Source organism: Drosophila subpulchrella, unplaced genomic scaffold, assembly GCF_014743375.2.
Source record: "Drosophila subpulchrella strain 33 F10 #4 breed RU33 unplaced genomic scaffold, RU_Dsub_v1.1 Primary Assembly Seq24, whole genome shotgun sequence".
NCBI lineage: Eukaryota > Metazoa > Arthropoda > Insecta > Diptera > Drosophilidae > Drosophila > Drosophila subpulchrella.
The window spans coordinates 1,666,331-1,688,777 of NW_023665550.1; the positions used below are offsets into that span (position 1 = coordinate 1,666,331).

The 22,447-nt window shown below is 37.4% G+C and overlaps 1 protein-coding gene across 1 annotated transcript; it reads left to right on the forward strand.

The window, feature by feature from the left end:
• The first annotated feature begins 2,736 nt into the window (after positions 1–2,736).
• On the forward strand, positions 2,737–19,636 carry LOC119559407. Its single transcript, XM_037872476.1, has 5 exons — positions 2,737–3,149; positions 3,206–3,601; positions 11,985–15,038; positions 18,721–18,968; positions 19,041–19,636. The coding sequence occupies exons 1-5, from the start codon at positions 2,823–2,825 to the stop codon at positions 19,486–19,488; spliced, it is 4,473 nt and encodes a 1,490-aa protein (XP_037728404.1). The 5' UTR covers positions 2,737–2,822; the 3' UTR covers positions 19,489–19,636.
• The last annotated feature ends 2,811 nt before the right edge of the window (positions 19,637–22,447 follow it).

Sequence of the window (22,447 nt, forward strand, 5' to 3'; positions counted from 1 at the left end):
TATTCCCCTTTTGTGATAATCGAGTTTGTCGACTATAGCGTTCTTCCTTGTTTTATATAGTAAATTTTGTGTCAAATATTCTTCACCAATCTGTCGTATGTTTTACATAAAAAAGGTTTCCATTAGGAAAATGCTTAGGGTATTCCCTAGACCAGCGGTCGGCACAATGTTAATTGGTCATTATCTTAGATTATCGATGTACGAGGGACGACTGCTGTTGTACACTGTGCGAGTGCTGGCAGAGGCTGAGCACCCTCTTTAAGGGGGTATTCTAGTCTAGAAATTTAAAAAAATCGAAAATTTTTTTTTTCATAATTTGATAGTTTAGATATTCAAAAATATCTCCCTAAACGGATTTTTCAAAATTCAAATTATTTTTAAAATTATGGCTGATTAAGAGAATGTAAGTTATACGTGCTATTCTATCAGTTACACTGCCTGAAATTTAACGTAAAACTTTAAACGCGTTTTTCTCCAAACTACTTTTTCTGATACGGTAGCCATAATATTTCAAGTTTTAATCAGCCGATTTACTTAAAATTTGGCATGAATATTCTTTCAATATCTCTCTATCGCATGAACCAACAAAAATTAGGAATTTAAAATTTTTAATATTTTTAAAAAAATCGATAAAATTAAAAAATTAGTAAAAAAATCGACCTTTTTTTTGAGTGGCCGCCATTTTATGAAAAAAAAATTTTTTTTTAGTTTTGCTGGTTCATGACATAGCGACATTCGTACTAATTAAGAATCTTTTTTTTTTTATTTTTAAGATGACCACAAGGGTAGAAATCATGGCGACGAGGCCACGGCCTTTTTTTTTCCCCCTCTACTTCAAGGACGCATAACTCGATGAAAAAAAAATTTTTGTTTTTTAAATTTTATTTTATGTACTCTTCTAAGTTAAATAAACAAATGATAAAAAACCCGACACTAAAAATATCAATTGTTTAGTTTTAATTAATTGTTAAAAAAGGCTCGAAACTAGAGCCTCTAGACTAGAACACCCCCTTAAGCGGATGCCTCTTCACATAGAGAACCGTTGAAGCGAACAGCTGATCGGCATAAGCAAACCGTATCCAATGTGGGAGGACGTGCAAATTCAGTTCCTCCTAAAAAAAATGTAAACAACGCAAAACTAAACGCTAGAATGTACAGCTAGTCACAAAAGTATTCGTTCCGAGGTACAATACGAATAAGCACATGATTTTATAAAATGAATATGTAACAAATTGAAATTTTTATTTATTGTTTAGCGTAGCGCACTTATTAAACATACAAAAAATAACAAAAAAATTAAAAAAAAATAGCTTCATTACTTTTTTTTCTTTGGAAATCATTAGGGGTACAAAATATCGTCCCTCAACAGTATTCGTTTTTTTCGGCATTAAATACTTATGTTTTTTTTTAATTTAGTATTTTGTGTGCAAGCCGTTGTTTTCTTTAATAGCTTGTAAGCGTCTCGGCATTGACTCAACTAGTTTTCGGCACCTCACTTCGGGTATATTCGACCATTCCTACAGGAATATCTCCTTTAGCTCATTCTTGGAGGAAATCTTATGTTCCTAGACTTTTAGCTTAAGATGGGCCCAAAGATTTGCAATACGGTTGACGTCTGGGCTCTGTGGAGGAGTGTGGATATGCTTGGTGTTGTACAACAGCCACGACTTGACTTTCCAAGCCGTATGTTTGGGATCATTGTCCTGTTGGAAAATGAACTTGTCGCGTTCTAGACCCATTTTGGTTGCCTTAGAGTGTACATTTTTCTTTAATATTTTCAGGTATCCAGGTAGCCTTTAAAAGACAAACGCAACCAAAATGCCTAAAAAAAAAATGCGCTAGCCCAAAAAAATACTACAAAATAAAAAATTTGTATGTGCAACGAATACTTTTGTGAGCATACAAAACGGATCATAATTATATTTTTGTCCATAACTTTTTATGGAAAACGTTTTCTGTTTGGTTTTTTCGTCATATACTTCACAAAATATGTATCTTTGGAAAAATAATAAATTTTTTAACATTTTAAAATGGTTACTTATTTAAAATTGGCCTTTTTCTCTTAACCCTCTTTGCAACGAGTACTTTTGTGACTCACTGTAGAATATATTCAGAGCCATCATTGCTATTGTTGTAGGCTGTTGTAGGCCAACAGTGACACCACCATCATTTTTACAAGCTTGGACTTTGACTATATCCTTTTTTTAACAACAATTTTAACTTTCAAATGGCTTTTTCTTTAGATATTTAATGTACGTTTTGGTGAAACAGGTGCCACGTCTTGCCAAGAAGGACAAAGGCTGGAGGATTGTCATTTCCTTAAAAAAAGAGCACAGCAATACTTATTTTCAAGATGAGATCAACTGCTGGGTTCCGAACCGTTGGGAGGCTCCTTGGGCCTGCACCAACAACAGTTTCCTTATAACGGCGTCATTGCAGCTTATGTGCATTTCCTTCTCAAAAAAAGCCCGAAACGCCAAGTACGAAAATCACCTAAGGTCGTAAAAAATACTGTCCCATTTCTATATCTTATGGAGGAACAAGTTGCTGAATCGGTATTTGGTCGCGAAAACCCCCTATGTCTGAATAGGTTATAAGGGAAGCTGCTGACCGCTGGTTTACACCCATATTTTGGCAAATAAATGTGTGAACATATTTTGGGAATCAATTGTGTGAACATATTTGAAGCCGAAATATCGATACACATATCGAAATGGCAAATTATTCATATCTATCACCTCTAGCATTTTGTACGGCGCGTAGTTTTAGTTAAGCTGATTTAACGTACAAGTTTTCAGGTTATTTGTTCGCAAGAAGATCCGATGGACTTTGATGACGCGAAGGAGAACATTCAGCCGTTGGCCAGCGGTCGCAACGCGAGCCTGCTGCAGGCCTCTCTCACTCAGGACGCCGCCCACAGTCAAGAGCTGCTGGCGCATCGCAAGCAATTAGAAGAGGAGGTGCGCACCTACGCAGGCGAGGATCCGCTGGGAGCCTGGTATAATTACATCTGCTGGATTGAGCAGAGCTACCCGGCAGGGGGCAGTGGCTCCGGTCTTCAGGCAGCCCTTTATCAGTGTCTCACCAAATTCGAAGAGGAAGAGCGCTACCGCCAGGACAAACGGCTTATTAAGCTCTTTATTAAATTTGTAAGTAATTTTGGTAAGGCCAACTTACCAACCCATATTACCTCGTCGCATTTTAGATGGAGAATCAAAAGGACCAGATCGAGTTTTACCAGCAGATGTATAACAACGGGATCGGAACAATGCTGGCGGATTTTTACATTGCATGGGCCTACAGCTACGACCTAAGCGGCAACATGCGCAAAGCTGACGAGATCTTCCGTTTGGGACTCGAGTGCCGTGCCGAGCCGCTAGATGAGCTTATGGAGGCACACCAGCACTTCGGCTATACAGTCGGCCAGCGCATGCTCTACACCACCGGCGAGGAGGCCAACGCGGTAAACCAGGAGCTAAACGAGCGACGGCTGGCTCTGCAATCGCTGCACGGTCGCCGCGACTACAAATCTAACATGATTACTGTGGGGAGTATCCGCACCGGACAGGCGGTTAAGAGCGGCTTGCCAGGCGTTGTTCAGGTGGGTGTTATGAGACTTTGATTGTTCTGAAAATCCAGCTGTTTTCCATTAAGGTGGTTTAAACTCATATACCTACTAAAAAAGGGAATTAATTTTTAAATGTTATTTTAAGGAATAGTTTTAAGTAAACAAAAAATCACACTACCCCTAGGAGGTATAAAATGAAAGGTTACAAATTCTTTGTACAATACAATTTTATTTCTTGCTAGTTCTTGCACGTGCCTCCAAAATTCGTCGCATTATCGCAAAAAATGTATGAAGGCAGACCACGCCTGGCGACCATCCGCTTAAGAGCACACAAGAACGAATCAATTGAAAGTTCTCCGACGATCTCAATATAAGACGCCTTCGTTGCGAAGCACACAAAAATTGCGATGTTGATTTTAAAGGGCAGTTTCCCTCGAAACGGTGTGCACCGGCCCACAGAAAAAAAAGTATAAAGTAAAAGTAATATAAAGTATTTACAGAAAACATAAGTTAAATATTCTTATAATTTGAACTTTATGTACACGTTGGCATCAATGGAAAGGTCATTTAAATTCCTTTTGAATCATACAAGACTTTTCTTAACCCATTCAGTACGTATTGAAAATGCCGAAATTTTGTGAAAATCTACTTTTTTAAACTTTTTTTCAAGTCTTGAAAACTTTAATTTTTTGATGCTAAAAGTTTCTTCAAACAAAACTAATAGTAACTGCAAAAAAAAAGTTTTCAAAAATCGTGTTTTACGAAGATTGAGATAGATTGTTCTACGGCTTTTAAAAGACCCGCAAGTTTGGCTGAAAATCCAAAAGAAATAGATAGATATTAAAGGCTTTTAGTTTCTAATCAACTAATGCTACAGATTCGTGTTATATATCTATCTTAATATGCTAATCAAGCTGCCTTTGCTTATTTTTCTAAATACAATAGATTTAAAGTTATAGCAAAAAAACAATTTTTGCCTATTTTTTCCAAATTTTTTCGAATTTCTTTTTAAATTTCAAACAGAGAGATTCCAGAACTTTTCATAAATATATATCTTTTTGTCAATAAAATTACCGTCTGGAAGATATTGAGCTATAAAAATTAAATTACATGTATGTATGGCCGAAAACCAAGCAAAATTAAAATAATGAGCAAAAATTCTTATTCGATATTTTTTAAGTAAAAGGAAAACATTTGGATGTTTTTGTCAAAAATTTAAGACTACAAATTTGTTGTGATAAATTTATTATTGAAACTAAATCAAGCAAGAACGCTTTAGTCAAGTGAGTCGACAACGAGTTACCCGTTACTCAGCCAAAGAAAGCAACAAGGGGAAGTAGATATACAAGCAGCAAAACGAGATTGTAAAGCGTCACCTACCCTCGATTTTAATGTATGCTAGTGTGGGCGGCAGACAGATTTTATCGTTACAATACCCCACTGACCACAGATAATCGAAATGACGCTCGGTCGAAAAATATTATTGCAACCTCCTTTTATAGCGTGAGCGTTGTTTTTTGTTTTCCTTTCAATCTTCTTTTTAACTTCTAAAAAACATTTGTAAGACTGAATTTTTCCAACAACTTTGTTTTTTAAAAAGTTGTTTTATCATATTTCTGACGCTCAGAAGTTTCTCAGAAGTTACTTCTTCGCGATCCCAACCCTCATTGTTTTTTTAAATGTGTTTTATTGTCGAGAAATGTCTCGGAAGTTACTTCTTTGCGATCCTGACCCTTTTTGTTTTTGTAAAATGTATTTTATAGTCTTCTATCGACCAGAAGTTACTAAAAAGTGACTTCTACGCGATATATGTATATTTTGTTTATGTAAAATGAGTTCCATCGTGTTTCTATTATCCAGAATTATGGTAATGTTGCTTGCAGGGTAGTCGCGGTATGTGTACAAGAGAGCGGTTGGCTCTAGAATGGTATCTATCTGGTTTTAGAACAAACATTTTAAGAGAGCCTGGAGCCAGCTCTAGAGCCAACACAAAAAATTTTTCATAAATAACCTGTGTTCTTTGATTTATTGAAAAAGACGAATTTGTGTAAATCTCCTTCTAAAACTTTTTTCCTCGACTTGAAAACTTAAATTTTTTGATGCAAAAAGTTTCTTCAAACAAAAATAATAGTAACTGCAAAAAGAATTTTTCAAAAATCATTTTGCTTAAATTTTTTTGATTTTTTGAAGGTGACAATGTCGGAAAAAATTTGTATAAAAAAAAGAAAAATATGGCTCAAACTTATGTTTCTAAACATTTGCAGTTACTATTATTTTTGTGTTCTGATAAACCGAATTCGGTCATCATTTTACAGGTAATAAAATGCCCTTTAACTTTCCTATACACATCATTGAGTTCCATTCATTCGTTTTGAAGCTACAATTCGTCAAAGTTAAAAAAGTTGGAAAAAATGCAAAAACGCTGACATAAATGGCTTTTTTTAAAATACACGCCTAAAAACCGAAATTAGTTTTATGATGTTTTCTTGAAGGCTGAACCTTAACGGAGAATATGCGCCATTGATCACGACAATCCGTTGGTAAACCGATTTTTTTTACAGATTTTTAAAGGTATATACCCAAGTTCAGTATTCGGGTGCAGCGGCCGTTAAACATTATTTTAAATTTTTAGTGTTGGGAAACGTAAGAATTTGGTGCAAGTTGTAATGCATAATTGCTCGCTATTAGTGCTGGGCAAGCTAAAAAGTATGCGATTGCAGTTACGAGGAAATCATTTTCATATATTTTTAGCAAGGAAACTGACGTTATGAGTAAGTTGCCACTAAAAAACAAGGAAGAACGCTATTTCCGAGATATTCGCGTTCATATCTACGATTTTTTGAAGTTTGTGGGCGTTAAAAAGGCGTGGCAAACTTTTTTTGGTATGGATGAGAACAATACATTTCTGTTAAAATTTTTATTCTAGCATAAAAACTGTAGGAGCCACAGTTTTGGCGGTTTGTGGGCGTTAGAGTGGGCGTGGCACTCTACTGAAACAAACTTGCGCTGCGTAAGAAGCTCAGGAATCTGCACGCCAAATCTCAATAGCCTAGCTCTTATAGTTTCCGAGATCTCAGCGTTCATCCGGACGGACAGACAGTCGGACAGACTGACATGGCTAGATCGACTCGGCTAGTGATCCTGATCAAGAATATATATACTTTGTGGGGACGGAAAAGCTTCCTTCTGCCTGTTACATACTTTCCGACGAATCTAGTAAACATTTTCACCCAAATGAGCATTATATACCCAACACTACCCCTTTGTCCTTTGCCCATATTAATGATGGACACAGGTCTGAGGAAACATGAATTAAACATTTTGAATGATGCACTTTGCAGCCAAATAAATTTGTTAGTAAAATAAAATTAATTTTTCCGTTTTAAAACTAAAATTTGATTTGATTTTTATTTTTAAATTTTATTTTTATTGGTGATTGACCTTAATTCACAAATAGACTGGTTCTAATTCTAAAATTGTATCCAACGAACCTCGGCCAGATGCTTTTCTTTCTTAAGCTTCTAGAACTTTAATTTTTTGTCTAAAATAAAAGCTTATGCTGAAACTTTCGCTGAAGGCTACGGCAATATAGCTGAGATTGCATTCAAAAATTTATTTATAAATTTCATAAATGGAACCTTTTTACGGGTTGGATAACTCTACCCCTTTTAAGATGGATTGTCCCTATTCATAATGAATTTCGTTTAAGCGATCTCTTAATTCTGTTAAAAAAAATTTCTTCGTTAATAGATTTTTCAAGATCTGCTTGTTGTTTTTTTGGTTACAAGTATATTTTTGTATTTAACAATAAGTAGAGAAATCAAATATATAATAATTAAAATTAATAATATAAAGGATATAGATATTTTGGTATTATTAGTTTTAATGAATGAATTTAAAATGTTTATATTATCCAAAGTGAGTTTCGTGTTATTTGATAATCGGATATTTCATAATTTTTGAAGTGGTTCGTAGTTATATAGTTAAGAATTTTGTTTTCTAAATTGGTATATGAAACGTTAATAATTGTGGCTGTACCATTAAATGTTTATAAGAATGATCCGCTAAACTCGGAGTTGTTGACAATACTGTTACCATTTATTAAAATGGAACTATCTTGGATAATGTCTGTTTTTTATTTTTCTCTTATTTTTTTTACAAATTGTTTTCTCACCCTTTAATAGTCGGGTAAAACAAGTTTTTTCTAAACTTAAAGTGCAAACTAAAGAGTTCTTTATTAAATGTAGACATTTCGTAATATGTATTTGCGCATTTTGCGACTTGATTACATTTTAATAATTTACCATGGGATTGGGAAATGGATCGGGCGTAATAAATTTCGCATCTGATTTGTATTATTGGGTATTTTTTATAATTTATTAAAAGTTCTTTATGTTATTAATAAATTTTGTAGGTCAAATGTCTACAATCGTAAGCGATGTTTTCTTAGTGGTAGATCTTGATCATTAAAAACCTTTTTAAAATCTTCAGAAAGAGGTTCTATTTCTTTGATCAATTTGGAATTGATAATAAATGGTTTATTATTATTTTCAATTAATTCATTGATTATACCAGATTATACTAGATTCGTCGGAAAGTATGTAACAGGCAGAAGGAAGCGTTTCCGACCCCATAAGGTATATATATTTTGATCAGGATCACTAGCCGAGCCGATCTAGCCATGTCCGTATAAACGCTGAGATCTCGGAAACTACATATAAGAGCTACAATACTGGGATTAGGCATGCAGATTCCTGAGATTCCTGCGCAGCGCAAGTTTGTTTCAGCAGAGTGCCACGCCCACTCTAACGCCCACAAATCGCTCCGACAGTTTTGATGCTAGAATACAAATTTTAACTGAAATGTATTGTTACATATATATGTATATATATATAGGATATTGCAGTTACTTTTTTTTTTGTTTGAAGAAACTTTTTGCATCATAAAATTTAAGTTTTCAAGACGAGGAAAAAAGTTCAAAAAAGTAGATGTTTACACAAATTCGTCCTTTTCAATACCTATCGATTGACCCAAAAAATGCTTGCCACGCCCACTTTAACGCCCATAATCCGCCCACAAACTTCAAAAAATCGTAAGTATGATCGCGGGTATCTCGGAAACTATCAAGGTAGAGAATTGGGATTTTAGATTTATATTCCGTAGCCTTGTATGCAGCGCATGCTAGATAAAAAATTTTAACTGAAATGTATTAGTCTCGTCAATACCTATCGATTGACCAAAAAAAATAGTTTGCCACGCCCACCCTAACGCCTACAAACCGCCAAAGCCTGTGGCGCCCACAATTTTCATGCTAGAAAAAAATGTTTACTGAAATGTATTAGTCTTGTCAATACCTATCGATTGACCAAAAAAAGTTTGCCACGCCCACTCTAACGCCCATAACACTTAAATCTGTCTACCGCCCACATAACCATATATTGAGATCCGGGGTAGGTGGCGCATTTCAGTCTCGCTTTGCATGCAAGCATTTTCCCTTGGTCCCTTAAGCTAAGTAACGGGTATCTGATAGTCGAGGTACTCGACTGTAGCGTACTTCCTTGCTTTGTTATTCTTAAATTGAAATTGCATTTCTATGTTTAAACAAATACATAAAAATGTTTAAACAAATAGATTAACGGCTTTCCCTCACACCTTTCCGATATATTATGATTAATAAAGTTAGTATTATTATTAACAAGCACCAGTGGGTAAAATCAAAAAATATCGTTTATAGGAAAGTCTTGCGGAAATTTTTGAAATTAAAATAACATTGAGCTTGGTTTTAATAAAATGTGGTCAAAGGAATTTGATGATTTTTATATTACTAAGACCTTATTTATTTCGCTTGTCCGCCCGATACTTGAGTGTCTCCCGTCCGGAGTCCCCAATACGGAATTCAGGTTGATCGTATCAAATCTGTACAGAACTTTTTGCTATTTGCTTAAAGGCGCCTAAAATGAAATGCAAGCCTCATGTTACCTTCTTATTCTAGTAGTTTACTTCTAATTAACTTACCCTCCCTAGCCAACCGCACAACGATGCTTGGAACAATCTTTATTTATAACCTTTTTCGAGGTGAAATTGATAGCCCCGACTTGGTTAGCCAGCTAATTTTAAATGACTTGCATGAACCTCTCAGAGTATTATGTTCTGACTGTAATAGACTTTACCCTTATATCTCAAGATCCGACTATCTGACTCTCTTAAAACGATTAATATTACAATACATACAACTTTTTTTCCTCGAACTATATCTTTATTTTTCTACGCGTCTATCTTCTCGCGATTTTGTGCCGTTCGACACACGGACACGTGCCTCGGTCGGGTAGGCGGAAGGTGTGTCCGTGGGATTCCGTAAGAGTAAGAGTTTAATCAAATATTTGAATTGTGGAATAGGTCCTTGGGGAAACCACAAAAAAGGCGCCAAAACCTCTACCTCTATAGTGATGTTGAAATGAGGAATGTTTTAAATTTAGTTCAAGTAGGAAAGATAAAAGCAAGTCAAAAGTATAGGATTATATAACGATATATTTACGAAATTTGCGCAGGCGAAGCTGCGGGCGACCTTGCTGTTAACTAAAATATATATATATATATTCCGATTATTTTAAAATTTTTTTCGGAACTCTGAATCACTTGAAGAACGATATTCCCAAGAGTAAAACTTAAAATGCCCAATAAAACGGAATTTGTATACCCTTGCAGAGGGTATAATGATTTCAGTCAGAAGTATAAAGTATAGCATCAATAGACGGGACGATCTAGTCATGTCCGTCTTTCCAAAAAGTCTTCTTTCGGATCGGACAACTATATCTTATAGCTCCCATAGGAATAAACGGAAAAATTTTTTTTTTAATTATATCTTTGGTGTTTTTAATATATAACCTCCTACGCTTGGAAATAACATTTTTTTAATAGTTCTGAATTTCGAATTTAGTTTGATCAAAATCGGACGACTATATCATATAGCTGCCATAGGAACGATCGGAAAATTGGTGGCAAAAAATAATATGAAACAAATTATAGCTTCGGTGTTTTTTGACATATTATCTTATACTGTTGGGAATATCATTTTTTGTAATTTTAAGAATTTCGAATTAAATTTAAAATTTATAACTGCAAGGGTATAAAAACTTCGGCTTGCCGAACTTAACTTCATTTTTTTTATGTATATATTTTAAAAATATTTTTTTGATCATTCCTATGGGAGCTATAGGATAATGCAGTTTCTATTATTTTTGTTTGAAGAAACTTTTTGCATCAAAAAATTTAAGTTTTCAAGACGAGGAAAAAAGTTAATAAAAGTAGATGGTTACACAAATTCGTCCTTTTCAATAAGTATTGAATGGGTTAAGTAACGTATTGTATCACTTAAACAGCATTTAAATTACCTTTCCATTGATGCCAAAGCTTACAAGAAGTAAGTTCAAATTATAAGTATATTTAACTTTTGTTTTGTCAAAATACTTTTGCCGACCAGTGTATATACTGCCTGCAATAGAAATAAGACTTTTGGGAAGGTTTCATACCGATAGCCTGAAAACTGAGAGACTAGTTTGCGTAGAAACGGACAGACGGACGGATAAACGTCCTATCGAAACAAGAAAAAATTTATTTTATTCGGGATTAAATTCTGTCTAGTTGAACCTAAAAAACCTAAAGAAAGTTATGATTAACACACTTTAAACAAGCTAAAGTGAATTTTTTTTTTCAAAGAAAATGTTTTTTTTTTAATTTGCGAAAAATTCTTGAATTTTTCACTTTTTGTTCAATTGTTTTGGTTTAACTAGAAGCTATACTATTGAAAATATACATTTTTGTGTGTTTTTTTTTTGTATCAGATGGAAATTGAGACCTATATCTTTCCCGCCGTATAGCAACAAAACCTGAAAGTTTCGGTTCAATCGAATATTTTTTCCTTCCCAAAAAAGTTCTCCCCCATTATCATTGCTCTATTAAAATATAGATCGGAAACGTCTCCACCAATGCGTTGCAAACATTTAACTGATATCATAACACTTTATGCGAGGGTATAAAAAAAATATCAATTAAATACAATGTACTCCTCACAGTTAGAATATTATTAAGTTAGTTAGTTGACTAGGCAACTATTTCTGCCAGCTATATTTTGATTGTAGGTTTTAATGTTAAGTTAGCTCTTCTCTCGGCTAATCGGTCAGCTGGCCAGAAGTTCGGGCAGCCACGGGAAACTTAGTCAAGTTTGTTGATCAAGTTCATAATGGCTTTGTATAATTGCAATCCCTTAGGGGTAACATGGCATGACCGCCCTTGGTTACGATTGGAATCGTAGGCTCTGGATGCTATAAACTATGCCTAGTTGCATTATTTTTAATGCAAAAAAAAAAAGCGAAAGTAAATCAGTCAGACTAATTATACCTTGTCATCCATCCTTTAGACTGATGCTCAAAGCACAAGTGGAAGGACTAATGCCGGTCGCAACGTGGATGTGTTTAACGACGAAAACACTGGGACGAAAATACCGCGGCCGATATCCGAGGTGGAAGTAAAGCCTAGCTTGCGTTCAATCATCGACGCAGCTCGCGGACAGGAGAATATAAAGGAACCTGTTGCCTGGAACAAGGCAAATGCAAAACGCCACAAAAATGGCAAGATCTTTGGAAGAAACACCTCTTTGGGCCTGGGCTTCGACATACACTTAGATGAACAAGTAATGCCACCCATCACAAATTACGAGCGCCGCCTGGAGCAGCCCTTCAAGGTCCCGACAAACTTTGTGTCCAAAAACAAACCTCAGGAGCCCTGGGTGACCCCAGTTACCATAGAAGACGAACCGAATGCAAATGGTCTGCCTTGCTACAATAAGTGCCTCCTTTATCCGCGTCCCAATCTCGAGTTCTCCCCCGAGGAGTACCGTGCCTACGCCCATTTGAAACGCGGCAATCTACAGCATCCGTATGTCCAGCTAAACGATGAGTGGTGGGGCGCTGGCTGGGTCCTTAAAGGAATTCGCTGTTACCCGAATTTTGCTAGGTCTTCGAAGCCGCAGCCGCGCGACGAGTTAGACAACTTTTGGAAGCCCCCGCCGGTGCCTGGCCTTCAGGTTGTCTTTGACAATCTCTACAACGACGAGGAGCAGCAGGAATACCAAACAGAGGAGCTGTTGACAACCAAGTGGCTACAAAATCGTAATGTGACAGTTCATGGTGCCTTCGACATGGAGGAAACCGTGTGCTTGCCTGGTAACAAGATGCCTCGGCGAAAAAGTTTTTTTCCCTCTTCTTCCAGAAAATCCATGATGCCGCACAGGGTTTCCTTTGTTCAGGAGAAGAATGAGGAGGAAGCTACAGTGGTAGTAAGAGAATCGACTTTGTCGTCGCCACCTGTTATATCCAAGTCGCCTAGTCCATCTGAGCAGAAAGCAGAACCAGAAATAAAAATGTTTAAGGATTCTATCGAATATTTCGATAACCATTTTGCGGTACCAGCTCCTCCTGTACGTAAGATAGAGATCTATCAAGACTCAGAAGAGCCGCAGTCAACAACAAATAATAAGTCACTAAATGTCGAGCCGCTTTTTGATGTGAATGAGACTTGCTCCACGCAAATTTTCAACATGTTCATTGAGTCACAGGCTGTTAGTACGCCAATGGGCACACAGAAGCAAGCACAATCTCGTCATTTTGGAACCATTCTCAGAGAACTAGCACTACCAGAGGACACAGTTTCTGCTCCTGCCGTCGAGTCTCCAGTAGAGTTACGGAAGCAGCTATCCACCATACTAGAGACCTCTGAGCATGCCACTCAAAGCTTGGCGACTAGCGGCGCTGCCACCAAGTCGACCATTACCTCATCGTTTTCGCCCGGATCGAATACTTATTCGAAAGTTCCCAGCAAGAGTGAAGAGGGCACTCCTGGACAAATGCGCGTGCAACGAGGAGTTGGTCTGGGGCCTTCAGCGGTCGTCGTGGATCCGGAAAAACAGGGTGGCGACAATTTTACCCGTCGCGAGTTATGGGAACCCAATGCTCCTAGCGTGCCGATGCTAAAGTCCCTGCGCGTCCAGGAGGATAAGACAGAGACTATCCCCAGACCTCTGGCGTGCTTCCAGGAAGACAAAACTGAAACGTTGCCACGAGTGCCACACGCTCCGGTCTGTTTCCAGGAAGATAAAACCGAAACGCTGCCACAAATCCCTTCTGCTATTCCTGAGATGTCCATGCTTCAGCACTCGGTGGTTGTTGGAAAATGTTTATCCCCACCACAAATACCTACTCTGGATGATGAAAACGACTTGTGTGGATTTTTTGGAAAGACACCGTGCAAGACTAATACTATTGACTCTCCAAAACGAAATTCTGACCAAGCCGCTCCCCATTTTTATAAGGTGCTAAAAGGCACACAGAATGCAATAACCTCCTTTGCTGTGGCCAACAATACCGCAGCTACGCCAAGCAACGGAAAGCTGGAGGATTCCATTATGACCAACCTTTCCTTTGTGCCCGAGACACAGCCTAAGGCCAAGTCAGAAACGGAGGCCGTTCTAAATAAGTTTGAAATCTTTCTCGACGAGACGCAACCAGAGGTAACTGATCCAAAAACCGTATCTTCAATTGGATCCAGTTTTGTTTTGGAGTGCACCCTGCCGAAAACGCAACATCCAGTACATAAGGATCCAGCTAAAAACCAGGAAACTATTGGGCAGTCCCACATGATTGCTTCTTTCATGAAGGATTGCACAGAATTAAGCAGCTGCCCTCCATCGGTGCCAACCCCGATTGTCGCAACTAATCCCAAATGTAATTCGAATAAAGTCATGTTTTCCACCGATTTCATGACAGAATCTATTAGAAAACCTACCGCGAACGACGAATTGAGCTATTCAAAGCAACCTGACAACTTTTTTGAGCTGAACGCAGCCACAGAGATGTTTGCTACCAATATTAGCATGATTAAAAATTCCACCCTACTCGTCCCGCCTGTAGTATTAAACCCTTCTGCTGGAGCAGGGGAAGTATCGGACTTAAGCATTTACTACAAAACAACACCACTAACGCCGAAGCAGTCGCATCATTCCTGGTCGCAGTCTGACTTAGAAACACCTCCGCGGGAGCAGTATGTCCACCCAAAGTCGAACGCAGATCTCTCTGTGTTAAACGATACATTGGCCGACCCCAATAGGAACCCTTTCAACGTAGAGCTTATCAGCTCATTGCTGGAATCAATAGACTTCACCATGTACATCGAGAAGCTCCCCCACTGTCAGCTGGTGGGTCACGTCAAGCGACTACATCCAAACACCCAGCTGGAGGTACAAAACGAGAAGTTCGAGGTGTCCAAGATGATAGGCAAGGGAGCTTACGGTTCAGTTTATGCAGGACGGAATGTCAAGTCTGGCAGGAAGGTTGCTCTCAAGCAGGAACGTCCAACCAACTACTGGGAGTTCTACATATGCCTGGAGATTCATAGCCGTTTAACAAGTGAGCAAATGGTAAGGTTCAAATGGTAACATAACCCAACATGAAATTGTTTGACATAAGAAGACTCAGTATGTAGATTGAATCGATTTTGGTAATCTAAAATTGACTAGATCGGACGGTTCCAGGTTTCTCTCGAAAGTGAATTGCTAGGACTTCTAAATACATTATACAATTTACCTTGATGCTGGTTTAAAAACCAATCGCCATACTTTTGTCAATTTAAGACAGCCGTTTATTGGTAGTACTGTTTGGTTTCCATATATAGAGCTACACAATACAGAAGAAAAGGGGAGCCGAGGTCCACAAAAAAATTAAGATATAATTAGCTTGTAAAGGTTTCAGAAAGAATTTTTAATCAAATAATTTCCGAATACTTGGCGGAAAGTTTTTGTGTGATTATTTTTAGATTTTATAATGTAATAACAAAGGGAATACAATTTCCGTAAGGGGGTTTCGGAAGTGTCAAGTAGAACAGGTCTTTGATATTTGATTTGTTCTGATTCTTTTGGATGTGAAAACTTTAACAAGACCAGTGACACAGTGTTACACAATGGAATCTTTATTTATTTTGGGTTTTTTGCCAGAGTTCCATAGACTGGTTTCAACCTCATGGCAAACTGTTTACAGACGCGTCTTAGCCATAAATTAGAAGCGACCCCAAATTGTTCGAAAATTCGAATGCTTTTTCTTTGCCATTCCTTTGTTATTAAAGTAAAAATTTTTTGTTTCTAACTGCATACCCGCTTAATTTAAAGTTTTTAAAATGCAGCCTCCTCAAGTTTCCCAATTTTAAGCTATTGCGCTTTGCCCATTGTGACGTTAAGGTTTTTCTATCTTTCTGTCTCGCACGTCAGACGTGGTTACAGCCGAATGTATGACCGTATACTAACAAAGGTAAAACACTCGATTAAGTTTTTTAAGGTGTATTTTTACCGTTTGTTTTTAGATTTCTTTTTAGTGCTACTGCTTACTGACAAGAGTGAGTGAGAATTTCCGTAGTGGTTTTAAGAAAATGTTTTCTCTAATTTCACCATTAAAAGCTTAAGTTTATTTTCAAGCAATAAGACTTTTTTCGATGGCTTTAAGATTTGTATTATTTTGCGTCGGAATTTACTGCAACGTGCTAGCGTGGGAGACCAGTGGGTTAGGGAGGGTCGTAAGTAAAATTTCATCGTAAAATTGTTTTGTCTTGATTCTAGAATCCGTAGTTTATGGGGTCGGAAACGCTTTCTACTTTTAACATACTTTTTTTAAAGAGCACCGGCTTAAAAACAAACCCTCACAGTTTTTTGGTAAAAGTCATTGATTGTTTTTGTTGTGTTTTTACTTAACGCCATAAAAACTTTATTTTTGGGTCAGTAAGGCTAATAAATTGCAAAAAAATGTATTTCTTTAAAAACTTCTGATGTCAACCAAAAATTGCTATGAAAATGTGAGTACATACAACATTTTTAAAACTCTTTTTTCATTTTCTCATTTTTTATACTGCAATAATTAGCTGATGCAGGCCGAATGATTAAAGATCTTTACCGATCGAGTCAGTAATCATTTTCGTCAGTTTTCTTATCTCGTCAAGGGGTGTTTTAGTTTAATATCAGAAGTTTTTGTTTTAAACGATATCTTTTTTTCCTAAGTCCATCGACATTATGTATATCCTTTCCCAAGTTAACTTATTTTGTTAAAAAAATGTTCAAACTTGCCGTGGTGTAAAAAAATTGAAACAGGACAAAAATATAAGGATTTGTCAAGACCTCTTAAAAAAAGGTCTCGGTAGTGCTTGCTGTCAGAAAATAACACATCATAAACAGACTCAATGCGTGGCTGTAACCAAAAACCCTAAAACTACGTTTGCCTTAGGTTTGTTTCCTGCTCAACCGTTGAGAGATTTTGTTCGCTCGGTCGGGTCATGTGTTGACTGTAGACCCTTTACAAATAAATACTCGGCAAAAGGTCATTTGCGCTTGTATGTTTGTATAGATCGGTAACATTTTTCGGGCAGCCTTAATGGTTTTCGGGAGTTATCCTTTCTTACTACTCAGTGGAAGAGGTGAAAGAAAATAAAAACTTTTGTATTTGATTTATGATTGGTATCCATTTATTATTAATTGTTAAACTTAATTTGTAATATTTAATTTGATTCATTTATTGCATTGATACATGTTTTCAATAATTTTGTTATATCATTATAATATGTATATATAACATATTTTAATGTATATGAATATTAATTCCCAACATATTAGTCTTTTATTTCCCATCGTATATTATTGTACGCGTGTATGCGTACGGAATTACCGATTACCCTCGCAGACTTTATGAGTTTCAATGTGACTAAAATTAGATAAATATAAAAAATAAAGGCATTTATAGCTCGCAAACGTTATTAAATAGACGGTCAGACGAAACGTCTCCTTCAGTGCGTTGCAAACTTCTGCCTGAAAAATACCCTCCCAATGGTATAAAAAAGCCAGATCATTTTTTTCTCTCTCTCTCTCTCTCTCTTTAATGCTTTGCCTGTCATAAAATATCTGAGGCAACAACATAAGAAAACACAATAACAAAAATAAAGACCTTGTGTGCGGGCCCTTTTGTTGTTTTGCTCACTTACTGAATATCAATAGATGAGCGACGAAAGGTTTCGTTTGAATCGAGTGGTCAGTAAACCCGAGATCGAGACCGTGAACGAAGCGAAAATATACTATGTTTATGCATTTCATGCATTCTCCAACACATGAAATTTTAATAGCCCCTGTTTATACAATACAGACAAATTCATGAAATGATAGTAAAGCTGTAAAATTTGTTGAATTTGATATAGAGCTCTATAGAGTAGTAGGCTGTGAAGTAGGCTGTGGCTCAGCATTTCGTAAATTGGGACTGAATTCATAGTCAACTTTCGCGTGTTATCGAATTCATGAAACGGTGTTTATGCACACACGAATTTGCTCATTTCATGAATTGATTTCATGAAATAGGCATAGCATAAACACAGTAATAGTTGACCGTATTTTACGAACTCTGATTTTTCCACATTCAATGTCATTCGAAAGTTACAGCGCTGACAAGGATTGCCCAGCAGAGCGCTCTAGAAATAACTTTAAAATTCGCTTTTCTTCAAGCCACGTTTTATCAACTGGTAGTCACGAACGACTTGACCGACTTGTTCAAAAAATGTGCAACTATCGTATGAATTAAAAAATTAAAACAAACCACGTAAACCACATTTAATACAACAACATCCACAAAATTACTGTTTTAACAAAAAAACTTTTAAGTCGCCCCAAACTATCATTTTTTAATACTTTTTATTGTTTCAGTTCATACGAAAAGTAAATTCCCCTAAACCAAAATTTTTTGAAAGCCGATCACTCGTTCGGCCTGAATTGGGTATTTAATGTTTGGGTTACTTTGAAGAGCTGTTTAATAAAGAGCTAACATTTTTTTAAAATGGTTGTTAACAATTATAATTTCAAAGTTTTAATGGTTCTTCACAAAAAATTTCAAATGAAAACAATCAAACGGGCAAGACTGAATTAGAATGTTAGGAATCTGCATGTCAAATCTTAGCTATCTAGCTTTTAAAGTTCATGGATCTCAGTGGTTAAACGTTTGAAAATTGATGAAATGACCGACTACAACTAAACCTTAAAATAACTTGTACTATGAATCGAAACAAAATGAAAATTTTTACAGATCCCAGCCTATGCACATATCGATTATGCCCTGGTGGGAAACAATTCCAGCATATACATCTCGGAATTTTCAGACTATGGATCACTAATCGGCGTGTGCAACAAGGTTAAGAGTATTACCAACAGGAACATAGACGAGTATGTGGTAATGCATTTGAGCTGTCAGATGCTCGACATTGTGGATCATCTGCACGCCATGGGTATCATTCATGCCGACATAAAGCCGGACAACTTTCTGCTACTGAGGCCGTAAGCACATCCAGCCAACTACAAGTACTTTAAAAACTTTGCAGATGATTTTATTTATTCCTTCTGTTTCAGGCTTCATGCGGATCCCAACGATGTGAGTCTGCAGCTTATTGACTTTGGTGTGTCTATAGACACTAAGTTCTTTCCGAAAAATTACACATTTAATTATGTCCATCACGATGATCTGTTTAAGTGCATTGAAATGCGAACCCAGCGACCGTGGACTTATCAGCTGGATTTATTTGGTCTTGTAAGCGTTATGCATGTGCTGCTTTTCGGGCGCTATATGGAAGTGGCTCAACGAACTCCAAGTCCCATTTGGATGCCGAAGACAACCGTGCCTCGCTACTTTCAGCGGCAAATGTGGGAGAACATCTTCCGAACACTGCTTAACATTAGAGACTGCCGCACCATGCCCAATCTACAGCAATTACGTACGCAGCTTAAGTCTGCGCTAGCTGAGAAGGAAAAATATGTCGGAGAGGCCATAAGCAAGTTCAATACGACACTACAAAAATAGCTTGATTCACTAATTTTTTGTATCAGCTATTCTTATTCTATACTACACAACAAAAACAAAAAACTTTAAAATAGTTATTAAGCCACAATGTTTTCTTTATAATGATTTTTTAAAGCTTCTGAAAAAATATACAGTTTAGTCAATTAAAGAATGCCAGCTTTGAGTTGAATATCGTTTCCAGCCAAAGAGCCACATCATAAATACCTGTTGACCAGTTCGTGCGGTCGCAAAATAAGTGTATTTCTCTCCGACTTTGAGGAAAGAATCCGAGAGTATCCGATTGATTTTTCCGTTCTCTTTTGCTTGGCTCATTCACGTACCTATTGGTTTTGAACGACGATTCAAAAAGTCTTGCCCATGTATGTGTGTATGTAAAGTTTCGTGGATCCTTCGTGTCACTTGGCTTTCATAATTTCGCGTGTTAGCAGTGCTCCTCTTAATTAAAAAATAATACGTGATTACCATAAAAAAGGGCATCAATTTTTGAAATTTAATACATGGGCAAAAATCGGAGTGTAAAGTATGCGGAGTAAAACTAGCAGGCAATCATTGAGAACTTACCGGAAAGAAAAGAAATTATTGAAAAGACCGTTTGCGTTGACTTTTTAGTCAATTGGTCTTTTAATAAGTCTCTCTGTATATATGTGACTCGTATCTCTTATTGTGCGATTTCGGTAAGAGAGCGCCTCACGAACAGCTCAACGTAAAGCGCTTAACAGAAACCCAAAACGAAAAGTAACGAAGTCTGCTGCTCAAAAAAAGAACATAGATTGTGTATAGATTGCTGTATTCCGCGAAATACAGATGTCTAACAATAAAATACTTTAATTTTTTGATTATTTTTCGATTTTTAAGGCCATAGGTGCATTTCCTTGAAAGGGTGTTCTGGCTATTTCTTGTCCCATTTTAACCTCCTCGTTGACAGCACATACCAAAGGAAGTCCAATATCCATCTGTCTGGTGAGAAACTTAGCACCGCGAAAGTATAATGTTTTTGATTAAAGAAGGCGTTTGTTGCCCTTCCAAGAGCAAATGGTTTTGGAGTAGCTACACGGAAAAACAATATTTTCTACACTCGGTATGGTACCCCTAAAACCGCCGTTAGCATTACATGCCGTTCTAAAACCTTCCAATGATTCATTGACAATATTTTTCGTGGCGATGATTTCGTTTATTGCTATATAGACGATATCCAGATGATGTCGAAAAGGAACACGAAAAACATATTCGTGTCGTCTTGGAGATCCTTCGTAGCCTTGGACTCAAAATCAGCCTTAGCAAGTGTCAGGTGGCCCAGGCAGAGGTGCAGTTTCTCAGCTACTTCATCAATGAGCACGGAATCAAACCTTCAAGTCAGCGAATAGTAGCAATTGAAAACTATGCGAGGCCTTCTACAATCAGTGAATTCAAACGATTTCTCGGTACCTGCCTTGTTCGCCACACAATTAGGTACCACTTTTAGAACTCCTGAGAAACGTCAGGAAAAGCAACCAACGCCTGGTCGAGCTGACTCCAGATTTTATTTTTTATCGCCGCCTATGACGCATGCAAGTCTCTCACAAATCTCGACCGTTGTATTTTTATACCCGTTAGCGCCAGTTTGTTTCAGCAGGGTGCCACGCCCACTCTAACGCCGACAAACGCCCATAACGCTAAAACTAGTCTAGCACTCACATTTTTGAATATTTTAAATTTAAATTTAAATTAGATTTAATTTTGATTATTAATGTCCAACTACATGCCAATAAAGGTTACATTCGGGACTGTTGGGGCGGGGTGGCTTGATCGTTGAAATAGGATGAAGTCCCAAGAACGAAGGTACGAAAAAACACGGGTGTACTTTGGGGTTTCGTTCGCGACGTGCGTGGGTGTTTATTGTTATACTTTGAATATATAATTCTTTAAGCCTAACTTAACTTAAGCGCTCCAGAGCGGAGTGAAGACTTAAAAGGAGAGATGGATAGGGAGAGCGGAAAGCAGTGCGGGCGCGCGTGATGTAGACATCTGGATGCTCGACACTGCCTCCAGAAATTAAACGCTTTTTTGGCGTGAACTTTCTAGGCTAGGGGATCCTCTACCGTCACGGCACGGGGTGGTTCTTCTTCAAACACAGATCGCAGCCTTTGGGTATCGGAACTACCTTTGTGTTGAAGGAATTTATTTTTGGAAATTATGCCACTCGATTTGTGTTTTTGGGCTGGAAATGGAGGAAATTGGCAGATCGGAAGCTATCGACGGCCTCAAGAGTTCGATGGCTCTCAGTCAAAAAGGATTCAGGCTCAAGCCATGTAGGAATTTAGGCTTTATTTTGGATGGATTGCTCCCATAATGAGAGCGTGAGCTTTTGTAGTTTTGTCGAGCACATATAAACCAGGATAGGGTCCCAATTCTCAATATTATTGCCGGAAAATGGTAAGGAAGTTAAGCAACCTTGAAAAGTGCGTTGAAGTCCAGACTCATGTGCTATGGATTGCACATTGAACAGAGTTTTCACGTGACTGTTCACCTGCAATCGCATATTTTCGAAACGCTTAATTTGGTTTCCCCAGGCAGAGCGAAAGCCATCATTGGTGAGTGGGGATCTCGAAACTATGGAATGAGCTTCTCCACTTGATTTTGAATTTATGTGGAATAATTTTCAACGGGCGTTAGACTTTGATTGCCTATGTATATCGCCTTGAACAGATAATCGCCCGAGAAACATCTGTCGATACGAGGGAGCCGACAGCCATGACGTGAAATTTTGGGACGGAGTTACTGAAGCTTGAGGTATTTGAGAGGAGCCCTGTTGGATTTGTTCCATGAGCTGCGTGGCAAACATTTCATAAGTGGAGTACGTTTGGTTAGACTTGGATTTTAGGGGTAGGAGCACCTGGAGCGTTCACAGTGGCCTCAAAATGGATCAGACAGTCAGCTGTGGCCATAAATCAGGCTAAAGTGGATTTTGCTGATGTTGCCA

What these genes read in the sequence shown, in the direction of transcription:
- LOC119559407 (XM_037872476.1), top strand. Translation starts at nt 2,823, where the DNA reads ATGGACTTTGATGACGCGAAGGAGAACATTCAGCCGTTGGCCAGCGGT. An exon ending in GCTTGCCAGGCGTTGTTCAG is followed by an intron (nt 3,602 to 11,984) that starts GTGGGTGTTATG and finishes TCCATCCTTTAG; the next exon opens with ACTGATGCTCAAAGCACAAG. An exon ending in GTTTAACAAGTGAGCAAATG is followed by an intron (nt 15,039 to 18,720) that starts GTAAGGTTCAAA and finishes AAATTTTTACAG; the next exon opens with ATCCCAGCCTATGCACATAT.